Here is an 18,699-nt window from a genome sequence, read left to right on the forward strand (position 1 = left end):
CGGTATTAGTACTCCCTCCGTTCACTTTTATTTGTCCAATATTCTAAAAATAGATTTTTATTTTTATTTATTATTTTTAGCATATCAAGAGAAGATAATTTCTTTTTTCATGTTATAAGATAATTTATTTTTCCTGCTATACCCACAATATCAATTACTCATTTCAAGTCATATTTCCAAATCCATTAAAATATGCATCAATTAATATGAGTATCATGGTAAAATAAAGTTAGAGTCCTTTAATAAGATGTCGGTCATTATGTGCGACTATCTCCACTATAGAAAGAAAAAAAAGGAAAGAACAATATTTTTTGCATTTATACGAAAAACTCTTAATTATTATATTAACATAAGTAGTAAACATTTTAACTTTCTTAAGGGGTGTGCAAAATTCATAGTGAACAAGTAAAAATGATCGAAGGGAATATTTATTAACGTAATCTGGGTCAAGTATCATAGTGGATACAAAAATCTTTACCTATCTTCAACTAACCAATATAATAAAATCCGTACTTCAAATTTCAATACTTAAAGACATTGAATTAAATGTCTGAGGATACAACTACAGTTATAAGATAGCTCAGGGACCAATGTAAAATTATTCTAAAAATAATGGGTCGAGAAGTGGGACCAAGGGGTGGCAGCAGTAGGAACAAAGCATTAGATTCTGGTTCCTTATTTTCTCCGTTTAATCAAACCTTTGCGTATAACTCTCTTTGCAAATACCATTTTCTCTTTTCTTTCTCACACATCTTTCAGGTAACAGTTTTCTCACTCATTTTACTTTCCCAGAAAATGTTTTCTGTAGTATTCAACACCTAAACTTTTTGTTTCTCGCCATTTTCTTTACAGCTTTTACCCGAAACTTGTTTTATTTGGAGAAGAAAGTAGGTTTCTATTTATCTTCGAATTTTCTATTTGTAGTGTAGATCTCAAGTTTAGAGTTGTATGACTTGCATTTTACATTAAGTACACAACTACACATAATTAATATGCTTCATTTAGCTCATCCTCGTTTTTTGACCGTTCTCTCAAAACTTTAGTACTCCTATATTTTTGTGTATATGAGTCATGTTTACGATTTTCGTCTAAAAAATTTCATCATTAGTTTTGGTATATGGCTTTTTAATTTGTGAAAGATATTTCGGAGGAGATCTTGACGGTCAAGTCTTATATGATTAGCAGGTGTGGAAAGAAGAGTACAAGTGCCGTACAAATGGAGGTCATGCTTACCAACGCTCTGCTAACGTGCGCTCTACCCACGCTTTTAGCCTCCGTTCAGGTTAGTTACTACTCCAGCTAAATTAATTAGCAGTTCTACTTGTGTTTATTCCTTGCAATTTTAACCTGGAAAATGTTTTACATGCTAATATTATTATCTTACTTTACCATAATCTGGTGTGAATTGAAACAGAAAAACTTATTAATTAATGGTGGTTAAGTAATTACAAATTGTGTATATTCTCCGGTCAACTCTAATTGATTTTTTGACTTTTTTTTTGTGTTATGCAATATTTGATTTTTTCCCGACATCAAGAAGGAATTAATTAACTTTTTTTTTAAAGTTGTCATTGGAATAATAAGCCTACGAGTATTTGTTGCATTTCCCATGAACAAAGTAAGATTAATATGGTCAATTTTATTGTTAATTAATACTAAAAATGGATTTCTTAATATGTGACAAAATAGTCAAAAATCAATTAAACTGAACCGAAGAGAGCATAAAATAACAAAATATACATTTATCTGAACAGTGAATAAGTATTTCATGTGCTCTCTATCTCTCTGTTCTTTTTTACCGTACAATACAAGTAGAGGTGTTCATAAAAATCCGAAAAATCGAAAACCAAACCAAATCGACCAAAAAATCGATACTTTTTTGGTTTGGTTTGGTTTGGTTTGGTTTTGATTTTGAATTTTAAAGACCGATCAAATCTGATTTGGTTTTGATTTTAATCAGAAAAAATCGAACCAAATCGACTATAGGAGTAGCTATTTCAAATTTATTATTACACCTATATATATGTATATTATTATACAAAGTTTCAAAAAATTTATGGTAAATGTTAATAGTTTGCACTTTTAATATAGTTCTTTACCTTTACATTCTAGTTTGATTGGTAGTTTTCTTTTGTTTAGTGTAAGAATCCATTTCGTGTTAAAAATAACATATTTTTAGTTCAGTCCTTAAATTATTCATCACTATTTGATTCAATTATCATCTATATATTTTGGCAAATAATAGATTTCTCAAATGACAATTGATTTGATAGTATTACATTGAAAATGTGGTCGCCGGAATATGTGTTTGGTAGTGTATGTCTTATATTTAAGAAAAAACCGACAAATAACCGAAAAAAAACGAAAAACCGACATAAACCGAATCAAGAAAAACTGACTTAATTGGTTTGGTTTGGTTCTAATATTTAAAAAACCGACTTACTTAGTTTGGTTTCTTTTTAGGAAAAAACTGATCCAAACCAAACCATGAACACCACAAAATACAAGTATCTGAATGTTCATTGGTCGTGTGCTTCCAAAATATTTCATTTTGTGGAATTAGGAGGTTTTCTCTCTCAGAATCCAATGGTTTTGCTTCTTTTTTTTTTTTCTTTTCTTTTTTGTTTTGGATTAACCCCTCAACAAAATAATTTAGCTGTAGAAATTTTATTCTCAATAAGTAAAATTTCAGAAACTAAGAAAAGGGTGCAACAACAATAATAACATACTTAGTATTATCTCATATTATGGAGTTTGGGAAGGATAGTGTGTACGCAAATCTTATCCCGACCTTGTAAAGATAAAGAAGTTGTTTCCAATAGACCCGGCTCAGGAAAAACTAAGAAAAGGGTGCAAAATATCTAAAAGAGGAGTTATGGTGTAAGAAATAGTTTTTTTAAAAATATTATGAAGAAGTAGCATTTATTTTCTCGTACTCTTTTAATGTTGTGAAGTTAACGTGCGCCTATAGGGTACTGGTTGTCAGTGTCGGAACTGAAACAGAACGTTAATTTGGATTATATGCCATTTTGGGTTCCGGGTTAGTTGATGCAGAGCAGGGGCCCACTAAGAATTATATAGTCTGCCACTGGCCAATTATGTTAGTTTTGCAGAATAGATGCTGCAACTACTGCCCCTTCACAGTGGACTTTTAATGTACTAAATTGGTATATTTGGGGAATAATCAATTCTGGATGAGATTTTTGTAATCCTGGAAACGTCAACTGAGCTTTATTTTATTTTATTTTAAATAAAAAGAAACATGTTGATTAAAATGTTGTTTTCAAACGAATTGAAAAAACATGCTTTTTCTATGTTGACTCTTTCTTAAGAGAATATTATATCCGAATATGCTATCAAGATATGATTAATTTTATGTTTATAAAATTGACTGACCTCACATTAACTAGTACTAGTATTTCATACTTGGGCTGTAAATAGTACTCCGAGGTGGTCCACTCTGAACTGGACCAATGAGCTTAGACTTGGACAGAAATTGCCCCTTCTATTATAATAATGGGCCATAAAATTTTAGTAGTATGCATTTTGGGCTCATTTTATGTTGAAGAATTAAGGGAAGATTTCATAACTAGGCAATGTAAAAAATAATTTGCAGATCTTTAGTATTAAAATGAATATTTCAATTGTAGCCATGAAAAAATTACCATCTTAGCAACCTTGCTAGAAAAGGAACCCTCATTTTAAGCCTAAAATCTCGTCATAAAAACCTTTTTTTATTTTCAATCCCTATAACAACATGATGCATCCATTCCGAAAATTCCTAAATATATGAAAGTTAATTAATGCTTACTATATCCATTGCATTAACTTATTCTTCTCTCTTCACAATCATTATTTCTTCCTTTTAGATAATCTTCACCATCTCGTCCAATACAACAGGAAAAGTTGGAAGAAAAAAAAACATAAAGGACTAGCTTTGCAGTAGCATAAATAATATAATATATAAATTAAATATACCAATTAGTATATATATTGTATAACTATGTATCTTCAAACCTAAAAAAATACTGTTGCTTTAATTTATACAATAAATATAATATTTATATACACGTTATATAACATTTCATTTTAAAACTAATCCACGAAATATACCTATTATATACATAGTATAATATTAAATTTTAAATATACAAAATACAATTTACAATGTATTATATATATATATATATATATATATATATATATATATATGGATGAAATAATTATATTATATTAAAGGTATAACTTAGAGAAAAAATACAAGAAATTCCCACGATTGCTTCTTTTCAGTATCTTTAAGATATTTGGGTGAGTATTTATTTGTGGAAGTGAAAAAAAGATTATGGAATGTAGATTGATTTAGATTGTGTATGAGAGAATTATGAAAAAGAGATCCTCTTCCTCATAGCACATATTCGGAGTCAAAATGCAAAGAAAATGGTAAATTTGGATTAATGATGAGAGAGAATATTGTAATAAATTAATGTGGTTCAATCATCCCTTGAATTGTGCTTAAGTGTTTACGTTTAAGAAATTAAATGTCATGTAAAGAATCTTGAAAAATGCTTTAAGTGTAAATGAATGTGCTATTTTTAAAATAAAGTTAAAATAGTGCTACTTATATAAAAACTTTACAAAGGGACTAACGGTGTTAAAACCTCAAGAATTTAACCAAAATAGCCGTCCACCTAATCTTTTAAACTAAAAATAACCAGTGGATTTATAATATATGTATAATTCATGTACAATATATTTATAACTGTGTATAATCTATGTACAATGGCTAGAAAAAGTAATATTTGTGTTATGTCATGAGATTGACAGGCAATCCATCCATTTCTCCACTATAGTATTCCTAGAATAGGCATGTAAGATGATGTCTTTAAGTAATTCCAGGATGTTATGCCGCTGGTGGCAATTGAGACCAAAGTCGAGGGAGATCAAAATACAAATGATGAGCACAAAGTAGTTGATGCTGCTGAGGAAGGTGGAGATGGAGACAACAATGTTGAGAATAGAAATGGTGGATTTGAGGATGGTAAAGAGCAATTTTCTGATGATGGGGTTCATGAAAACAATCCCAACAAAACCAATGGCGATGCCAAGAAAAGCAATGACGGAGAAGGTGAAGAAAATGGAGATGCAGAAGATGAAGATGGTGGTGGTGAAGGTCATGATGATGATGATGACGACGACAACAATGATGACGACGATGATGATAATGATGATGACGACGGCGGAGAAGGGCCAGATGAAGAAGAAGAAGAAGTTGTAGAGGAGGAGCCAGAAGATGATGAAGAAGAAGAGACGATCCAGCCCCCAAAGAAAAGGAAGAAGTGAACGAATGAGTTTAGTTTTAGCTTGAGAGGGAGAATTACTTAATGTGCCTTTCAATTACCTTTCGCTTTATGTTTTAGAGAACGTTGGAGCTTTTAATTGAGCAAACAAAATCTCCCTCCCTCAACTTAACTTGTTTTCCAGAGTACATATCTTAATCTCTTTCTTTCCTGGGCCTTCACTTTTGCTACCAAAATGTCTTAGAAAGTACAGTGCGGTGACCCATAAAACTTGCTGCAGGAAAGGAATAGCAGTTCAGTTTTGAGGTTTTAGCTTGTTTTGGAAATCTCCAGCTACCAGTCATAGAAGAGCTCCTTAGAGAATCAGGTTTTTAGCACCTGATGACAAACATATTTTGCGGCCCCCAGGCAGTGAAGGTTGGTGCGAGCTAAATAGAAAAGGATATATTTCGCCTGCATATTTATCTTCCAATGGGTGTTTGCTTGGATGCAAAACCGTCACTCTTTCTAAAGCTGTATGAGAATAAGGTAATAGTCGTAAAATAAAGATACTGTGGTTTCCACAAATAAAGCTAAAACCACGTTCACGCTATTTACAATTTGTGAATGTTAAACTTAGTTTGACAACTTTACAAGTTTTTTCATCCACGAGATTGATGTAACTCAGAAGCATCCCTCCCTCCATCCTTGGATGTCTATGAAACAGCAAAAAAGAAAAAAGAAAAAAGAAAAAAAGGAAGTAAAGTTATTTTATTATTACATCTGAAGAGGCAAAGAAGAAAATTTTCAGTGTAAAACAACAGGTATCTAAATGCTTTAGACATGCATAACTATGACGATGACTCATGAGTCCAGCAGTTCTTATTTACTTAATACCCGTGATCAGTTATGAACTTCCTACGGTGCCACACAAAAGGTCATCACTAAGATGTCTTGTATGGAACAGTTTTACATCACAGACACACACATATATTGCCACATCAAGACATTTTTTGCAGCTAAACGTGAACAAAGCACCAAGCCAATATGAAGGACCAGAAAATTGAGTTGCAAGATTGTAAACTCAGAAATGAAGCCTGGATTAGGTTTTGCTAGTTTGGTATATATGTATTAGCAAATCACACAAGAAAGAAGACAATTCACAAATTTGTAGTAAGAATCAATCACTGAAACAGAATTATATTTACCTCTAAATTTGAGAAAAATGAAAGAAACTCTATCAGAGATTTAACATGTATGTTATGTGAATGTGGCAAAGTAGCTCAGTTTACCTTCATGAGCAATGGCTATATTTACAATGAAGTAGCCATCCAAGAAGTGGCTCATTTCTTTGTTGCATCAATAAACATGGCCCGTGTCCAATGTTCAACATCTTCTGTTTGTGATGGAGGAGGAGGAAAAGGAGGGTGCTCAATAAGATCCCAACCTTCAATTAAATTTTCATTCCTTCCTACATCAGATACTTCAGTGGCATAAATCAAACTGGCATTAGAACTTGGAAGAGCATTGTCAAATGTATTTCTCTGCAAAGTTAAGAAAGAAGAGAAATTAAATGCATCAGCTTCATTGTAGTAATTACTTTCAAAATTTATTTACGAGAGAAAAACTGTAAAAGCATAGTTGCAACACATTATTGGGCCCAGTAGCAAAGAGTTTCATATTATAATGCACAGTTATCATAGTCACCAAATCATAAACCATCCACTAGTAAACAAAGCTGACACATCCTCGGATCCACAGCAGCAATTCCAAAAGATTTTAAAGAGATTGTAGCTACAAGGTTTCTGGACTCTCTATTCTTTGCAGTTCTTACTAAATTATGTCCCCTAATAAATTTTTCTCATCAAGTTCTGAAAAATTATAAGAAAGCTTAAGAAAAAACAAAGGCCGTTAGTTGAAATCCAGGAGAGAATTATCTAGCGTACATAAAACACTAAATCAGCTAACTCAATTTGTTACAAATTAGTACACGTAAAGCAAGAAAACTCCATAAAGATTTATAAAAATCGCCTAGGCATAATTGAGTTATGCCAGATCCTGCTTATCATAGATATCTCTTCATTGCCGCATTACTGAGTTCGTTGTTCCCTAACATAAGATCCTTTAATTTCGTTCAACAAACTACTGCATACATGTGAGAAAACCAAAAAAAATGTAGACGTCAATAGAAAAGGAGATGTGGTCAGCAAGAGTGGATAATGATGCATTTTACCCCTCACAAAAATTAGGCAATGGCATAATGCTCAACACAAACAAATATCAAATACAGAAAAACTCAAGTCTTCTGCAGACATGAAACCAATACTAAAAACTATGCCTCCATACCAATACTGGCGCATGTTCACTCTATATATATTCATACAAATATTTTTAATGCCAATATATGTTATGCTGAACTGAATCCAAAGAAAGAAACTATACCAATACTGGCACATGTCCACTCTCCATCAAAGTGCTAGATGACCCGGCTGAATCTACGTTCCAAACAGATTTGTTCAGTTGTTGGACTTGCTTGGATGCCCTATATATTATAAAACCGAATCACTGAATACGGGTCACTGCTGGACAATCAGAGGTTTCAATGCCATGATAAGTAAATTTCTTTCATTACATAGTATTGAGCACAGATCTATAATTATGATACATAAATAATAAAATAAAGGAAATATGCACCTTGAACCAGACATTTTCAAAGAAAACACAGATCGAACTTCCTTTGAAGAAGAAAGTGTAGCCAACAATCTTGCAAATGTTTCGAAAGTAGAGGCTTCGGCAGGAACTTCTAAACATAATGTGTTGTAACAGTATGCAGTAATGCAGGCAACACTTTTCTTGAGAAGTGCTATGCCTTTCTGCAGATCCTTGTGTGATTCTATTGAGTGCAGGGAAGCAGAAGCGTAGTTGAAACTACTACTACTAGAAGAATCCAACCGAGGTTTTCTATCAGATTCCATTGAGGTAACTCCAAAGTCACTTGAACTTCCAGAATTGCTGCAACTTCTGTCGTACCATGAAGCTTCCCCACCTGACGAGCAAAAGTTTTGGCGTGGAATAAAAAGTGGGTACTCACCACTGCAATGCATGACTAACATCAGTGGGAAAGTTTTTATCTCTTTACAGTGGAAAAGGAACAATAAATTTCTACATTATAGTAAGAGAATACCTTCTAGATGACGGCCGGGCATCCCAGTAAGAATCTCGTTGCCATATTCGAGAACATGAACCCTAATGTAATGAACAAAGACACATGAGAAACTAAAAAAGATTGTTGTGCGTTCAAGATAAAATAAATATGTTATCCTTTGTCCATCTATGTACAGTGACTCTGGCAAAAAAGGCGACCTCATTCACTAAGGTCTGAAAGTTACTAGGAAATTATATTTTGCTATTCCCCTGGCTCTGGCATAAAATAAATTGCAATATTTCTCTAATTAAAGATTTTTGTACTAAGACAGCTCTGACCAGTTCCATTAATGTACTCTCAAGCATTTGAGGCTAAACTATCAAAACAATGATAGAAGGTTGTTTGAGCATACCGCAAATCCTGAATTATGAAGTGCAGGAGCACATATGCAACGAACAACAAGGTTCAAAAGTTGCACCATATATCTGCTTTCAACCATCGAAAATAAAATCATTAGAATATATTATTACTGGCCAAAATGGCTTTTGTACAAATAGACACGTAAAAATCGTTGGATAATTATCTCAATCTACTCAGCATGTGGATCTGTATACGCAGTGTTTCATTTCAATGACATACTACATAACTCAATTTGCTCCAGTAAATACTAGAATATTCTCAAATACACCAGATAAATGGTATCGCTAGAAAAACGTAATGCACATGCATTTTCCATCTGGGTTTTGAAATGACTGGATTTATTCTGTACGCCTAAATCAGCAAGTAGCACTCTTGGCATATCTATAGCTAACTATTCATTTACTTGCAGACCACACAGTAACAAGCCCTTGGACCATAAGGGGATACAATCAGTATTCATCTTCCAGCAATCCTCTCCATAAAAGGATATCATGGGTTTTGCAATTTCTAGTTAATTTTTTGAGTTCTTGGGAAAGCCGTCTTCACTTCTTGTATAGCATAAAGCAACTTGAACCTTTACCAAAAGATCCTCAAATCCAGCCAAAAGACCTATCAACTATACTCCAATGCTTTCATAAACCCTTCTTATAATTTTATTGGCGTAGCCCAGATAAACCACCCTCACCTCCAACCCAAAAAAGCCCAAGTATACAAAGAAAATTTGAAAATATCACAGCATATTAAGAAGAATACCAAAACCTGAGAGTATGAAAAAATAAATATATAGGAGCCTGACTGTAGCATCCAAAGCATAATTGCTAGCCTCATAGGGCTTATTTCCTTCCTATTTGAATGCAAAAAAGCATAGGTGGCCAATAATCCACTTTGGCAGAAAAGCCATGGCACTCCAACTCATAGAGGCCACAATTACTGGGCACTAATGTAAACATTATTCAAAGAAAACTGCGAAAGATAATAATTGAGCAAAAGAAAGGGAAACATCCAGATGAGATTATAAGAATAACAGAGCAAACTCATATTGTCACTTGAATAATGGCTCCGCAGATATCTAGACTCTTGAACGCCACACGCTATGTTCAGAAACTTAATGACTACACAGATGGAAAAGTGACTTATGTGATAAGCAAGCAAAAGAAATTACCCTAAAGAAGCACCCAGCTCATTAGATGGAACTGAATGAGGATCAAGTCCTCTTGGCAACCTTGCATTACAGATGCTATCATATTGGCCACTTAACGTGTCTTTTTTTTCTCCATCAACTATTACCTGCAACGCAAGATTTGTAAGAAACATAAATGTGCTCCAAGTAGATAGTCACCATAGAAAGAGGAAGTTCAAAGTCCAACGTCCTCTTTTCTTGGCCATCGTAAATACCAAACAGAAATATTACAAAGCATACACAGTTCAGGTTTTCTTCCTGAATGACTTCACAGTTCCGCCCATATACTAACAACGATGACCCGATAGTAGATCAAGAACTGCCAACTCCAATTTCCGTTTTTCCTAAAACAATCATAACTTCTATATGACGGACATTTTAATTTTTTTATTTTTTTAAAAATGAAACGGGGGAATTTATAAGGGCCAAAAAAGAAACAGACTGTAAAGCACTTATGGAACACGAACAGGCTAAGATTCATAATCTCAACAATAGTCCACATTAGATACTTTGTTTCAAGAAAATGAAGGAACCATGGATCCAATCCCCGATAGCTCACATGATCAAACATCTAACTGTGAAGTTGAATTGTTGAAATAATCATTATTTTTACATAACCAACAGGGAAGCACGGGGTTTGTGAGGTGCAATCCTCATTGAAGCCAATCACAGTTTTCTTCCCAAAATTTCACTTCAAGTTCAAGAATATTAAGAGTTTGCTAATTTAAGAAAAAGAAGATGAAGAGCCTCACCAATTCAAAGGTAGTAATGCACATATATAATAAGAAAAGCCTCTCGAAATGACTACCATATCAATCCCCATCTTCCATAGTCTTTTTCAGGGACAAGATAAAGTAATTCTTTCCATTCTCTGTAGTTTGGATTGAGTAGTGTGTGCCACAATTATAAGCATATATAATTTCTCAAGACTTACACGACGTTGAGGGAATAACTTGCAAATCTGTTTTACAACCACAGACTGTTTATGAAGAAGCTCAGAGGTAATTGCCATCTGTGATTTCGATAAAAGAGCATTAGTAGCATGAAAATTTTGTAATAGGAGAGTTAGACAGAAGAATAATTCCTCACATGCCCAAGATTTTGAGTGCAGATGAGATTAGGATAAAACTTCTCAAGTTGTTCCGCACGGTTTTTTTCCAACTGCAATTTGATTCAATCATCAGTGGGCGGGTACATCAAACTATTCATACCAAAATGTGAAGTATAAAAGAAAGACTCCATGTACCATGCTCGTCGCTGATCCTAGAAACTCATACTGAATTTTCAGATCATGAGACATCTTCTCGATTTTCGCCTTCCCTGTAAATACATGTATTAGTCTGCTCGCCAATAGGTTAAGATCTGCATACAATCAAAATTGAAGAGCTGCCATTAGTAATACAGGACCAAACACCTTGTGAAACTTGCTCTTTCTGCTGTCGAAGCTTTTCCTTTAATCTTGCCAATTTTTCGTTCTGAAGCACCCTCCAACTAAGTTGATCATCAGCCTTACCCTGAAGATGACCGAAAGGTCCAAATCAAAATCATGAGATAAATAATGAACAGATGCCTCTTTTTCAGCTACAGGTATACCTTGTAACCGATTTGTTTTTTAGAAGTAATGGTAAGAATATACCTCATTACAGAATATAAGGGAGCTTATATCAGTTTAGGATACTGAATATCTAAGATAGGCATCAACTAGAAGGCAGACATAATGGCAGCTCATAACCCCTAGAGTAATCTGGAAATGGCCTATAGGCAGCAAGTCAAAATACATTCATCCCGTCGAGCTTTCAGTTGGTTAACAAGACTTTGTTCGCATTTTTGTTAGAATATTATAGCAGCCCTGACATGCATCATACTGATCTCACTTTGCTTACTATATTCTTTTGTGCAAATTAATCACCCAACTCTAATTAAGTTTTCTATACATGTCTATTTCATTCCAACACTAAATAAGTTTTATTTTAAAGAAAAATAGGAGTCCTCTAAAACTACGCTTTTTAAACTTCACATTATATTTACATTGATGTACAAGTTCGAAACTAGGGAAAAAAGGCTTTAAGAACACTGGATGGTATGGGACTATCTACTATGACCCCAGTTAGATCCTTCTATTTGACTACCATACTCTCTTTTAATCTTCTCTATACCTTTATTTCAAAGTTGGGACCTAATGTGTGTAACAACAACAGTTCCTTAAACCCAACAGATTCATATCGCTCATATGATCTTTTCATCGTCCCTAGACCTACATGAATGTCGAGTCTCTAATTTGCTCAAAAGCCCTCCAGACCATGGATTCCAAGACATTATAAGAGATTATAGGTCTTTTGAGACATCTTCCCTCTATGTGATTTTTTTTTTTTTTTTTGAGAAGGTAACATATTTATATATTAATAAAAAGACTTCACTAGAAAAGTGAAGTCACACATATTTACAAAAAAAGTGCCCAGATAGAAAAATAAACATTAAATATCCTTGGTCATCTCACAAGGAATCTAGAACATCGAAATTGGATTCATGATCCTCCAACAACTTTCCTTTACACCAAAAATAGGAAAGCGCCAAACATTCATCTTTATCTTGTGAATGTTACTGGACTTGTCTTCAAAATATCTTTGGTTTCTCTCTTCCCAAATTGTCCACCATATGCATGCCGGGACAATTCTCCATCTCTCTTTATAACTAGTAATGTTGCCCTCTTTATTCCAGCAATTTAGAACATCTTTAATTCTTCCCGGCATTGCCATGAAATTCCCCGTAAGCTGATGAAGATTCTCCATATTTGTACAGTGAATTTACAATGCAAAAAAAGATGGCTAATTGTCTCTCCCTTCTCTCCACATAAGTAACATCTAGAGCACAGGTGAAATCCTCTTTTGATTAAGTTGTCTTGTGTTAGTACTGCTTCTTTTGCCAATAACCATGTAAAGCAAGCAACCTTGTATAAGAATTTTTACTTTCCATATCATCTTCCATGGCCAACAACCAACCCGATTGTTTGACGAGTTGAATTCCTTGTAAGCAGATCTATCAGAAAACTTCCCCTTCCTATTACTTTTCCATACGATAAGATCTTGATTAGAGTTGATACCACGAAATATCTCTAAACTATTGTAAAAGTCAGTTACTTTTCAATCTCCCAATCATTTAGCAATCTTCTGAATGTAAGGTTCCATCCCTGATTCGTCCATGCCTCATGTAATGTTACTTGTTGTTGATTCAAAGAATATGTGTCAGGAAAGAGATCCTTCAATAGTCCTTGACCTATCCAATTGTCATCCCACAGTGAAATCTTCCTACCATTTCCTACCTTGAACTTGGATTTGTTAATCAGTTTTGGCCACAGATTCCTGATTGATTTCCACAAGCTGACACCGTATGGGCTTCTCACTGATTTGGTTGTCCATTTTCCTTTTGTTCCGTATTTCTCCGTAACAACCTTCGTCCACAGTGATTGTTCATCTGCTGCAAGTTTCCATAGCCACTTCATCATCAAACTCTGATTCTGAACTCTTATGTTTTTTATTCCCAGCCCCTCTTCCTTTTTGCTAGTTGTTACAGAGCTCCAATTAACCAGATAGAACTTCTTCTTCTCACTGGTGTCTTCCCATAGGAAGTTTCTTCTTAAAGAATCAATTCTCTTCGCTACATTGACTGGGATTGGAAATAGAGACATCATATAAGTAGGCATGGCATCTAGTACAGAATTAATCAGAGTTAGTCTCCCCCCATAGATAGATATTGATTCTTCCAATTTGTTAGCTTCTTTTCACACTTCTCAAGCACACTATTCCATATTCCTTTAGATTTGCTCTTAGCTCCCAATGACATCCCCAAATATACAGTAGGCAGTTGACCTACCTTTCCTCCTAGAATATCAGCAAGACTTTGTATCTCCATTACCTCATTTACCGGATAAATGAAGCTTTTGTCCCAATTTATGCGTAATCCAGAAGTGGCTTCAAAAAGAATGAATATCACCCTTAGTACTTTCAATTGTTCTCTATCAGCTTCACAGAACACCAAAGTATCATCATCATACTGCAGGTGTGAAATCCTCATGTTGTTATCCGCCCTGCAGTTCACCTTGAAGCCTCTGATCCAACTGTTTGACTGTGCTCTTTTTAGCATATCGTTCAATCCTTCCATTGCAATAATGAATAATAAAGGGGAAAGGGGATCCCCTTGTCTCATACCCCTCTGTGATGGAAACTAACCAGCTGGTTCTCCATTGATGAGTACCGAGAAACTTACAGTTGAGATGCAGTATTTCATCCAATTAATCCATCTTCCACCAAAGCCCATTCTCCTTAGTGTTTCAAAGAGAAATTTCCAGTTCAAATGATCATATGCTTTCTCTATATCCAGCTTGCATAGAATCCCAGGTTCCCTGCTTATTTTCCTTGTATCAATGCATTCATTAGCTATAAGGACAGCGTAGCGTCCATGATCTGTCTGCCTCTTATGAAAGCCATTTGTTGAGAATCCACCAGTTTGTTGACCACCTTTTTTAGTCTCTCAGTTAGTAATTTGGAGATAATTTTGTATATACTGCCTATGGAGGAAACATTCACAAAATCAGAGTTTTGCTCCATTCCTTTAGCTTTTTCTTCAAGGCTTTAAGTTTCAAAGTTAAAATGAAATTTGGCCTTCCTTCAAAAGTAAAGGATTTCCACCATTCTTCAATTCTGTCTTTGAATCCTTCAGTGTGTAACCACCAGTTCTCAAACTTAAAGTATGATTCAACTGGATTCCAACTACCAAGCATCAATGGGAAATGATCTGAGGTAACTCTCTAGAGCAATGATTGTTTTATGTTTCTAAAGTTTTCATTCCAGTCAGCAGAAAACAAGAATCTATCCAATCTGGCTGCTATTATATATCTGTCACCTTTTCTCCATATGTACTCTCCTCCTGATAATTGGATGTCTACCAGTTCCATGTCTTCAATGAAGTTTGAGAAATCAGTCATAGCTCTTGTGAATCTAGAACAATTCTTCTTCTCTGATGGGTACCTTACAGTATTGAAGTCCCCATATACTACCCAAGGTCCATTAAAGAGACCTCTAGCACCTGCTAGCTCCCACCATACTTCCTCCCTCTTTTTTCTATCATTAGGAGCATACACAGTTGAAAGATGCCATGTGTATTCCTGAGTCTTACCTGAAAATTTACATGTAATCGTATGTGCTCCAACACAAACTATCTCCCCCTTCCATGTTCTACCATCCCACATTACTACAATACCCCCTCTAGTCCCACTAGCTTCCAGCTAAGCAAACTTCACTCACTTATTACCCCATAGTTCTTTTACAATCTCCCTAATATCCCCTTCTATTTTAGATTCTTGAAAGCAAAAGATCTCTGCCTTCCCATTGAGTATCAAATTTTTAATCAATCTCCTTTTCCTGACTTTATTAAGTCCCCTGACATTCCATGTTATGATGTTCACTAACATTGGCTATGACTGATAATGCTTCCCTCCTGCTTCTGGTTCCATTGCTCTTGAAATTGCTTCCAATATCCAAACCTTTCAGCTCTTTGAATCCCTTCTTCTTTGAAGTCTGGACAATCTGTGTAACTTCTTTCCCTTTGTTCGCTTGCCTTCTGTTGTCAATTTTCATGTAAAGTTCCAATGCTTCTCTCTCACAACCACTAAAATCCACCCCAAATTCTTTGCTCAGTCTGATAATATTCTGATGCACCCAAATTGATACTTCAAATTCCAGGTCTTCTTCTGCCTCTAAGTTTTGATGGTTTAGAGGCACAACTTCTTCAATTGCCCAATCCACAAACATATCAGATTCTTTTGATTGCATGTGTATGTTGTTGTAGTCCTGTGAATTATGTTCCTTTACTTCGTGCTCTGCAAGAATCAACATAGCATTGTCTTGAGGAGTTTCTTCTTGTTGATTTTCTTTATCTCCGTCATCCTCCCTCTCTTCTTCCTCTCTTTCTAAGCTGTCGATGTTGTTGTTTTCCTTTGGTTCCTCCAAAAAGGTAATTATATGATTTATCACAGAAGGTTCGAACTGAATAGTTGTTATCTCTTCTTTAAAAGGATCTGGCATTTGCTTTGTGAGTGGTATTTTGAAAGCCTTCTCTTCGAATATAATTTGGGCCAAAGAATCAGAGCCTAATTCCTCTTTGTTGTAGTGTTGTGGATCCTCACTTGTTCTATTAGGAACAAGCTGAACCTGCTTTGAACTACCCACATGTCCCTTCCAAATACATGTAGCTCCTCCCCCTATTGGCTGCTTGTCTGTTGTTGTACTCTTTTTCGTACAATTGAATTCTCCGTTTACACTGTTGTACGTTCTCACCGGAGCTTCACACCAGATCTGAATCTCGAAGACTACTCCTTCACAATTTATTTTCACTGTTTTTGGTATTGTAGATCCTTCTACTGAAACCTTTATTCTTGCCCATTTCAAATGATTTTTTAGTTATGTTTCCTCCTCAGTTTCAATCCAACCACCACAAAATTCCCCAACTTCTTTGAATACTTTTTGAGACCATAGATGTAGTGGAAGCCCTACTGGTCTAATCCACACTTGATTCATCTTTTTATTTCTTGGAACAGACCCCACCATCGGATTCCACCATTGGAGCTTAACTATGTGTTTCTTCCAATACCATTCGCTTCTCAATACTAGAGAAGTTATAGAATTTTGGTGAAACTGTAATGGGAATGGTCGGAGAAGTCTGGAGAAGACTGGATAGTGGTCTGTTAGAAGAAAAAATATTGAGAAAGTGGTCTGGGAGGTTGTTTTCTATCGCCGGAAGTTTTTCAAAGTAGTCGGATTTTGGCGAAAATGGTATGGGTTAGTCGGAAAAGGCTGGTGAGGGGCTTAGAGAAGAAACAAATTTGAAAAGTGGTCGGAAGAAGCCACACGCGCCGGCGCATGGCTTGGATCTCGCCGGAGAAAAGTGGGTTTGCTTCGCGCGTGGGGGCGCGTGGATGATTGCCTGCCGGAATTACTTACTGGGTTTTCACTCCCACATAAATTAACAATCTTACAACTGTTCTACAGAACTTGTCTTTGATTTTGTTCAGTGACTTCCTATTTTATAGCACTCTCGTGACATTCCTCCATTTTAACCATCCTAGGTTAATCCTATTTGTGAATTCTTCAACTACCATGCCGTTCTCCTTGATGTAATAAACAGTATGATTAGATTATCGCTTGTGGTATGGATAAACTGATTCACAGAGAATTTCAAATGAACATACTTAAACCTGCATTAGATCAAAAGGGAAAGGCAACTTCTTGAACAAGGCAAGTAGGTAACAAAAGGATAAGTGACGTGTCAAAGTCCAAATTGAAACCATAACAAGAGAGAACTTCATTAGGGAGTAGGAAAACCTTAGCCAAGAGTACTTCACTTAATCGCCCATAGAGTGCATCCCTCCTGCCCTTCAGTGATTTTAACACAGTGCTGTACTCATTCAATCTGCAAAAATACATCATCACCAGAATCACAATCCTCTACAACCCGCCCCAAAACCCCACCCACTTCCTATTGCTTTATATTAGTATCCAATTGCTAAAGGTAACTTTAAAATCAGGGACAGATTCAAGATGTAGAGTGCTCCGAAGCAGTGAATTTGATTCTTTTATACCAATTCCTAATGGATTTACACACATACATACACACATTTATATATACAAGGCCCCAAATAGTGGATTAGGATGAAGCAACTGATTGTTAGATATGTCTGCCCCTATCCAAAATCAGATATTCATCCACATCAATTGCATTGTACATAAAATTCATCCACAGCCTCACCTGAATAAGTTATGAATAACAAAATAGCAGATTGTGAAATAATACTAGGAACTTCAATTTTTGGTTGTTTTTCTACTGTAGTTAAATATTTGAATTACCTGTAATTGACGCAAACAGGACAAATGGAAGGAAGATTTGAATTCTCACAAATACCACAGCAACTCGTTTTTCTCGTCATCTTCACTGTTTTCAACCCTAGTTTATCTACACACAATTTCCAGAAAACCAGTAACTACCAAAATTCAAACAATTGATACGTAAGTTTCAATATCAATTACAATTTTATATTGTGTCAAACAGAAAACGAACCAACAATTAAGGAAAACTCACCGGGATTGTGGAAAATAAACTCATGAAAAAATCGAATAGCTGCAATAAATATTAAACAGTTGTGAAGTGGATAAGAACAGGAGCTTAATTTAGGGGGTACAAATAGATGATTTTGGGGTCTCTAATAAGTCTGTCGCCGGAGCTCTGATCAGCTAACGTTTTTAATATATATCTATATATATATATAATAAAGTTGGGAAAATGAAAGATTGATGTGGCATATTTCACATTTATCTTTTATCTTATATTTTACACCCTTTTCCTTATTTTTGCATTTAAAATTTGCTAACAATTAAGTATGCTTTATTTACTTTTTTCATCATTAATATACTATTCATCTATTTTCCTATAACGTTTCTATACCTTTCTTCCGTTACATTTACCCTTCACTTAAATCTCATAATTATTACTATTTATTTCTTTCCTTTAAATCTTTCTATTTTCTTTCTGTGCATTAGCTTTTTTCCCATAACTCAAAAATAATTCCAATGCTCAAGGACTGTTGCAATAAAGGTATTTTGCTCTCCCAGAAATCTAATTCTATTCCT

At 34.9% G+C, this 18,699-nt stretch overlaps 2 protein-coding genes across 4 annotated transcripts; one reads left to right on the plus strand and one right to left on the minus strand.

Annotated features, from left to right (window-relative positions):
- Positions 1-639: 639 nt before the first annotated feature.
- Positions 640-5,464, plus strand: LOC104229599 (pheromone-processing carboxypeptidase KEX1-like). Of its 2 annotated transcripts, none has more exons than XM_009782258.2 (3): positions 640-759; positions 1,186-1,282; positions 4,897-5,464. In XM_009782258.2, the coding sequence occupies exons 2-3, from the start codon at positions 1,217-1,219 to the stop codon at positions 5,338-5,340; spliced, it is 510 nt and encodes a 169-aa protein (XP_009780560.1). In that variant the 5' UTR covers positions 640-759; positions 1,186-1,216; the 3' UTR covers positions 5,341-5,464. The 2 variants fall into 2 exon arrangements, with proteins under 2 accessions (XP_009780560.1, XP_009780561.1); XM_009782259.2 differs by having other exon boundaries at positions 758-887.
- A 337-nt stretch (positions 5,465-5,801) lies between these two features.
- Positions 5,802-18,305, minus strand: LOC104229598 (uncharacterized). Of its 2 annotated transcripts, XM_009782254.2 has the most exons (14): positions 18,152-18,305; positions 17,920-18,025; positions 17,398-17,485; positions 11,436-11,535; positions 11,268-11,341; positions 11,111-11,182; positions 10,956-11,033; positions 10,004-10,128; positions 8,834-8,906; positions 8,461-8,522; positions 7,971-8,369; positions 7,719-7,818; positions 6,569-6,820; positions 5,802-5,992 (listed from the first exon to the last, which is right to left on the minus strand). In XM_009782254.2, exons 2-13 carry the CDS (start codon positions 17,997-17,999, stop codon positions 6,620-6,622), a joined length of 1,452 nt encoding a protein of 483 aa, XP_009780556.1. In that variant the 5' UTR covers positions 18,000-18,025; positions 18,152-18,305; the 3' UTR covers positions 5,802-5,992; positions 6,569-6,619. The 2 variants fall into 2 exon arrangements, with proteins under 2 accessions (XP_009780556.1, XP_009780558.1); XM_009782256.2 differs by lacking the exons at positions 5,802-5,992; positions 6,569-6,820 and having other exon boundaries at positions 7,719-7,855.
- Positions 18,306-18,699: the final 394 nt, after the last annotated feature.

Source organism: Nicotiana sylvestris, chromosome 4 (genome assembly GCF_000393655.2).
Source record: "Nicotiana sylvestris chromosome 4, ASM39365v2, whole genome shotgun sequence".
NCBI classification, from domain to species: domain Eukaryota; kingdom Viridiplantae; phylum Streptophyta; class Magnoliopsida; order Solanales; family Solanaceae; genus Nicotiana; species Nicotiana sylvestris.